Source organism: Carica papaya, chromosome 2, assembly GCF_054855325.1.
Source record: "Carica papaya isolate Zhongbai chromosome 2, ASM5485532v1, whole genome shotgun sequence".
Lineage (NCBI taxonomy): Eukaryota > Viridiplantae > Streptophyta > Magnoliopsida > Brassicales > Caricaceae > Carica > Carica papaya.
The window spans coordinates 20,703,198-20,711,212 of NC_142310.1; the positions used below are offsets into that span (position 1 = coordinate 20,703,198).

Sequence of the window (8,015 nt, forward strand, 5' to 3'; positions counted from 1 at the left end):
GATATTTGAGCAATCCATGTATGAATCATTGGAAAGAAGCCAAACATGTCATATGGTATCTATAGAGAACGAATAACTACATGTTCGCATACAAAAGGTCAGATCAGTTGGAGATCATTGGTTATTCTAATTCTGATTTCGTTGAATGCCAAGACAGTAGGAAATTCACATCAAGCTATATTTATTTGTTTGCCGGGGGAGCTATTTCCTGAAAGAGTGTTATGCAAACACTCATAGCCTATTCCACCACGCCAGTAGAGTTCAGAGCATTTTTATGAGCATCTAAATATGGAATATGGCTATGAATTTTTGGCTTTAGGTTGTGCAATATAGATAGAATTGAAAGACCACTAAAGATATTTTGTAACAATAAGTCTGCAATTATTTATTCTAATAATAATAGGAGCTCCACAAACTCAAAGCATATAGACATCAATTCAGTAACACACATATACATACAATGCATATATATATATGCATTTAATAGGGTATCATACATACATATAAATATTTTTATATATACAAATATATATATATACACATGTTATTTCTATAATTACACCCATTCACACTCTCATCTTTGTACAACCTGCACACACACTTTCATGCACACGTACATAGTAAACATACATATTAATGATGATTTGTAAAAAATATATATCAAAATAAAATTTTAATTAATTTTTAAATGAACATTTTAACAAAATAAATAAAAAAATTTTACCAAAAACATGAAACTCCCTGAAGGATACAAACCCAAATCTTACCTCAATTTGGACAAAAGAATAAAGATTGGCCTCACGGTGCTTCAAGATCCAATTCACTTCCTACTCTCAGCCCAACCCTTACATATAGAATATTTGGGTTTAAAATGATGAAATACCAAAGATAACAAAGAAATGAGGAAGAAAATGATTAATAATGATGGTTTTCCTTTTTCGACACAACACTACTACCCTGTACAGCCCACTCTCTCCCTCTTTTATAACAATCTCTTACCCTCTCTCTTTTTCTCTTATGTTGGCTAGGGTTTGGGTTGATAGAAGAGGGCCCTTAAATACTTGTCCTTAAAAAATTTTAGTCGTTTGATCCTAATCTCTAGGGTGCAATGAGAACCGTTTGATTCCCTTTCAATAAGGGCAATCCGTTAATTTCCCCAATCAATCAAATTTCAACCGTTTCTTCAATAAATCAGGATCGTTCATTCCTTTATCATTGGATCTTTTAAATGTTAAATCACGATCGCTCATTTCAAGATCATCAGGAATCGTTCAATCGACCTCATTTTCCTTAGCAATGCTGAGTTGTTAGATTGATATACTATCTCATCTTGCGTGTCTAACCATGCGTTCAGCCTTGCTAATATGGATAACCATAAAACGTAACCCGATTGGTTGTGCAACCACGTCAACATCTGACGTGGCCCATCTTTAAGAAATTGCATATTGACCCCTAAATGCCTAAAATCTTTTCATTTAGGTCCTTGTTTAATTACAAAATGGCCCAAAATTCTAATTTTATTTTCAATTTAGTCTTTTTTCCAAATTTAAATTAATCTTTAAGACTCCTTTTTACATTTTTATATTTTTAAGGTCCCTAGTTAGATTTTAAAAACACCCTAACGTGAAATTTAAAATTTTCAAAACATAATTTCATTACAAAATTAATTGTTACACATAACGAGGTGTTACATGTAAAATATCCAAAAAAATCCAATTCACCTTCTTTCTTGGGTTGCCATATAATTAGGGCCAACACAAATGAAATATCATTTTCCTACCAAAATGAAAACAATGTATTGTTTTCATAATCTTCATTCTCCAACCGAGTCTTTCTTGACCTAATTGAACCTACAAAATCATATTTCTAACCTTGTTGCAGGTCCATGCATTGGAAATCAAAAGTGTCATTTTAAAATGCAAACTTACAAAAAAAAAAAAATCAATTCCTCAATGTTTCTTATATTAGTTTAGATTTAAAAAAATTAAAATAATTTTACAAAAAATTGTGGTATTCATTACAACTTTACTGAATATGAAATGGAAGTTCAATAAACACAAATCAAGATAGAGGCAAAAACCTAATATTATGATACCAAATTTTAAAATCCTAACATGATTTAAAACAATGTAGATATCATAATGCACATCAAGTCCAAACACATACAGAAAATTAATGATAATGAAAAACAAACCGCCACCTATTGGTGCTCTCTTTAAGATGTCGTAATGAAAATAAAGTACCTTTTTGGTTCTAACACACTCAAGTAATTCAATATAGTAGTACATTTTTTTAAAGGAGAACTGCTGAGAATAGAGACGCAATGCCTCTATTTATATATTTACATCAAGAGTTATAACTGTTAGTTGATAATGTATTCACCAAATAATTATAATTATTAATTCGAAATGACAATTATAAATAACAATTACAAACACTAATTTTCAACTATAATTATAAAGAGTAATTGCTAACAGCAACTATAAGGAACAATTGACAAGTAGTTGCAATCATTTCATATATATCATACAAACTATATTGATAAAGTTTCTAATTCCACTCATAACTTCTTTAAATTTAACTAAAAACTAATAAATATATAGAGATAATATCATGAAAATGTAACTTTAAATGTGTCACCGTGAAGAAACTCTTGCTTCAAATTTATCATTGTTGAGTATTGTGCTTAAGATTGATGATAACTATTAATATAAAATGTGAAATTCATCTTGTGATATTTGATCAATTAAAATTATATCTTAATATAAAGGCTGCGTAATTTGTATGATCAATAAATTATTTTTTCGAAAAAGGTTACCGAAGAAGCTTTTAAAGTTTTTTTTTAGGAAAAGATTATTTCCAAATAAAGCCAAAACTAATATTATTTATATTTACACCCGTATAAAAAGAAATAAGAATAGTTAATGAGTGTGTCTCGTGACAGTTTGATAAAGTTTAAAAAAATTTTACTCTTTTAGTAAACATTTCAAATAATAAATATTTTGTTCAATTACGATTAAAAAAGAAGATAAAACAACAAATAGAAAATAACTTCTCATATTAACTTTTTAGTTGTTCATAATTTCAATTTGACATATTTTAAGGAAAAAACAATAAACATATTCTAATTTAATTACAATTTAATGTGGATAAGCAAACAAGTAATCTTGTTATTTGAGATTCTAAATCAAAAATTGGCTTATATGGAGTGACATGACAAAAACTTTAAAAAGAAAAAATTAAGTGCCCTTGAGAGAAATTGAGTGTAAAACAAAAGGAAAGGGAACCTCACCAGAAAAAGCAACAAATCCCATTATTTAATAATAATAAGAAATTTAAAGTTATGATCCCAAATCTCATTTGATTAATACTCATTTGGACCAAATACAAAAATAATCCTTATTAAGGGTCAATAGTTTTACCAGTAAAAAAGGATAAACAAACAGCCCCTAACCAAAAATTAAATAATAAAAAACCCTAATTTTCAATTTCAACAACCCCTAAATTTCTTCCCCTTCTCACTTCTCTCTCTCTCCCCTTCCCTGCTGTCCCTTCTCTCTCTTTCCTAAGGATGAGATGAGTGAGTCATGACCCTCTTCTCAAAACGCCGTAACGGATTCTCTCCCAAAACGCCGTTACTTCCTCACACGTTTACTGACGTGCGTTGAGAATATCGGTAAAAAAAAAAAAAAAAAAGAAGATTTGTTTCCTTTTCTTTTTCTGGTTTTGATGGCTCTTGAGCAGTTGAGTCTAGTTTCAAACCCCGTTGACGGCGTTACTAACGGCGTAGAGGGTCGTCCGGCGTCGACTGACGGCGGAGATGACGGCAGCAGAGCTCCGAGACTCCCTCGATGGACGAGACAAGAAATCCTCGTTCTCATACAAGGCAAGAGAGTTGCAGAGAACCGCGTTCGAAGGGGACGGACAGCTGGCATGGCGTTCGGCTCGGGGCAGGTGGAGCCTAAGTGGGCATCGGTCTCATCTTACTGCAAGCGCCATGGAGTAAACCGAGGTCCTGTTCAGTGCCGGAAAAGGTGGAGCAATTTAGCCGGCGATTTCAAAAAAATCAAGGAATGGGAGTCTCAGATAAAGGAGGAAACGGAGTCGTTTTGGGTGATGAGAAACGATTTGAGGAGAGAAAGGAAATTGCCAGGGTTTTTCGACAAAGAGGTTTATGATATTCTGGACGGCGGCACCGCGGTGACCACGCCGGGACTAGCTCTCGCACTGGCCCCGGCGCCGGCTGCGTCGGGGGTAGCGGAGGAGGCCGAAGCGGTGTTTGATAGCGGACGGAGTGCAGCAGCTGAGGACGGCCTGTTCTCGGATTTCGAGCAGGAAGAGGCGACTGGGAGCCCGGATAAGGATGCTGCTAAGCCCGTTGCAGCTCCTGTTCCTATTTCTGTTTCAGGTATCCAATCGAAATTGAAAGATGGAATTTTGATGAACAGGTGTTGAATACTTGTCTCTCGTTGTTTTCCAAATTAATTTTTTTATTTAAAAAAGTATTTTTTTTTCCTGCTTTTTTTGTTAGTCTTTTCTTTTACCCCAGTCAGAATTCGAGTTGGGATTTAATCTTTTCTCTAAAGTTAGAATGAGGAAGAGATAATGCAAATTAGAATCCAACTGATTTTTCTTCCTGTTCTTATTCTTCTTTCTGTAATCATTATTGTAGAGAAGCAGTACCAGCAATCTCCTTTAGGAGCATGTCCAGGTCAAGGTAATCTTCTTCTTCTTCCTCCTTGAAATAGCAGCAGGAATTTATTTTGCTTTCTGTGGGCTTCTCTCTCCTGGTATGAAGTTACTGGTTTTCAGCTATGCATAACTAGAAGTTACTTTGATGGTGGTTTATGTCAATGGTCACAATAATGGTGATTATCCTGACTTTGGATTTGAACTGTTGGTATCTTGAAGTCTTTTATTGTTATTGTGAGAGAAATTTGCAATTATAACCATGAAGGATTGTTTGACTTGATTTTTCTCTCAATCATTCCAAATCTGATATTTGCTCTGCTCTTAATATGCCTTAAGACTGTTTGTTTCATGAAATTATGAGACATTTTTTACTTTGTGTTTGGATGAGAATAAGTAAAGGTTAAGGGTAAAAGTAAGGAAAAGTGGGAAAGGAAAGAGAGTTTTTTAAAAAAGAAAAGCAAGCAAAAAAGTCCTATCTATGTTGGGATTATTACAAATTTTTTGTGTTTCTTTGTTGTGCTAAAAGAAATAAATGATTGATCAGGATGAATATATGCTTTGTTGCCTAAATAAAAAATTTTACATTTGAGAATAAAATTGAAAATTTATCATTAAACAAATTTTATTTTTGGAGAATGTGAGAAGTAGATGTTTTAAAGGAAACCATTTTCTTTCCCATTTTTTATCCAAACAAAAGAATCAATAACACAAAGGTTAGAAATAAACTATTTCTTAGTTATCTAAGTAAGAAAATTCAAGATGAGTTTTTAGTTTTAACCTTGGTGTTGGCTACTGGCCTTTGTTTGCCTTTCACTTGAATTTCTCCTGAATATAACTCTGAGAACAAGTATATGCTGGTTAAGTATTTCTTTCCACTAATTACTAATAACTTATTTGACTCATATACTGAATTTTATTGGGCCACCTTAACTTTTTGTCAAATTATTACTGATAAGGGATGCCATGTCAGCGTGTATTTGTCATACAAAACAAATTTTGCTACTCTCTTGTAGAATTGAGGGAAAGGAAGTGTCAAGACTCTGGTTTGTGGACCTTTATGTATCATGTGTTTGATCACTTAGCATTTAAATATTTTCAGTTTTTGTTTTCTCAATTTACTTATGTTTTATCCGCAAACTATACAAAACCAGTTTAAAATAAACGAATAATATTGGGATTAATAATAAAATTAGAAAATTTTTAAAATTATTTTTTTAGTATTTTCTAAAAAGTACTCTTTTATGATTTAATTATTTTACAAATGTCCAAATCTTAGGTACTTCCATGACTTAAAAACTTGCATATACATATTTTCATTTAGAAAACGAAAACAAAAAAAAAAAAATTCATATACCAAATGAAGCCTTGACTTTATTAATAGTAATGTAATATCTTGTTTAAACAATCATTTGGCTTGCAGGTGCTGTCGATGATAAACAACCAGCATCAGTTCCCGAAATAGGCTCTACTTCTCAAGAACAAAGGAAACGGAAGCGATTGGCAACAGATGGAGACGAGGAAATGAGCAACCTGCAGTCCCAATTGATTGACATCTTGGAAAGGAATGGGAAAATTTTAACCGCTCAACTTGAAGCTCAGAACAACAACCTTCAATTGGACAGGGAGCAGCGGAAAGATCATGCTGATAGCTTGGTTGCGGTTCTTAATAAGCTCGCTGATGCTCTTGGGAGAATAGCCGACAAGTTGTAGCAGAGACAGGCTTACAGGGGATATTGGTGTACAGTTGATGTTTTATAGAAGTTAGCTGGAGTTGAAGATGGAATTGAAGGAAGATGTCTTTAATATTCTTGTTTACTTTTGCCACTTTTTTTGTGGCTTATTGGCATTATAGGGTTCATACACACACACAATAAACTTAGGATGCAATATTGAGTCTTTAGTCTTTAATTTGTTGTCTTTGGTTTGTGATTGTAAAGGCAATTTATTTCACTTTGCAACATATTATCATATATCCAAATCTTATGTTAATTTTCAGCTTTACGGTCCTTTTAATTCCTTTCTTTTTTTTCATTTTGTGTGTATTGAGTTTTTTATTTGCGTAAGTTAAATTGTTAAAATGGGATAAACTATGGGTTAGATTTGATTATTTGTTTATTAATAAGATTAAGCAGGTAGAGATGTACTCAATCAAAAAAATAAAAAATACATAATTAATTTCGGTTAGTTGGTAATTTAGATGACTCAAATAAAAAGTTCATACTCTAAATAGACTGAATTTTTAACAAAAGTTTTATTTACTATATCAATGAATTTACGTACGCAATACATATGATTCTTTTTTTTTTTATTATTTTTTTCAGTTGTTAGGCTGTCAATATTTACTCAATAGTAAATTGATTTTATCGCAAATTATTAGAGTATATTATATACTTCAAATATTTAAACAAAAAAAAAAAAAAAAAGTTTTAAAAGTGAATTTTAGAAAATTAGGATATAAAGCAAAAAAGTGAAGAGACAAGGTAATACGCAAACGATCAAAATGCTGTATACCAAGGATCAAACTCAATTGCTCATCATATTACAAGGTTAGGTGCACCTATCCAAGAAAGGACAGAAGTTAATTTTTGACAGAGGTGGTAAATTTTAGTTACTGACCTTGCTTTCCTTTGAATTTAATTAACCTGCTAGAAATGAGTAGAAATTTTTTTATAATAACAATTAGTGATGTAAATGTTAAAGGTAGTAGATTACTGTTATTTCTCCTTTTAAAAAGGGTGTTCCTCTTCCCCCCACCCCCAAAAAAAAAAACAAAAGCTTAAAGTTCCAACTGATAAATTCTTTGCAATTAACATGGCAGAATTTGATTTTTTGATAAACCAAGAGTAAGCATATAACTTGATTTTCTATCAAGAGCAAGCGTAGGACAATGATCAATGTTGTTAATGAAGTTTTTTCCTTCAATCACTATTAAAAGAACTTGAAATCTTTTTATAAACAATGTATAACGGTCCCGAAAATTTAAAAAAGAAATATATATAAAGAATATAAATGCGGAAGCGAAATAAAAGGTTCTGATTAATATCCCTTACACAATAACTTAAATGTACTAATAATACCGAAAATAAGTCATCTAAAGGAAAATACTGAAAATGAAAGACTATAAGAGAAACTAATAAACATCTAGGTAACTACTCACCGTCTTCTTGTAGATTGGGGTCGGAAACCAAGTCCTCCTAATCTGAAATTGTTAAGTAAGGAGTGAGCTACACTAGTCCAGTAAAGATATCACACTATATCACTGTCACATAAATAAAGGTTGGTAGAAAATCAAAAACAACCAATGGAGCACAAGTTTCAAGTAA

The 8,015-nt window shown here is 32.0% G+C and overlaps 1 protein-coding gene across 1 annotated transcript; it reads left to right on the top strand.

Annotated features, from left to right (window-relative positions):
• The first annotated feature begins 3,483 nt into the window (after nt 1-3,483).
• Nucleotides 3,484-6,687, top strand: LOC110807229 (Homeodomain-like superfamily protein). Its single transcript, XM_022032294.2, has 3 exons — nt 3,484-4,408; nt 4,673-4,717; nt 6,113-6,687. The coding sequence occupies exons 1-3, from the start codon at nt 3,730-3,732 to the stop codon at nt 6,400-6,402; spliced, it is 1,014 nt and encodes a 337-aa protein (XP_021887986.1). The 5' UTR covers nt 3,484-3,729; the 3' UTR covers nt 6,403-6,687.
• Nucleotides 6,688-8,015: the final 1,328 nt, after the last annotated feature.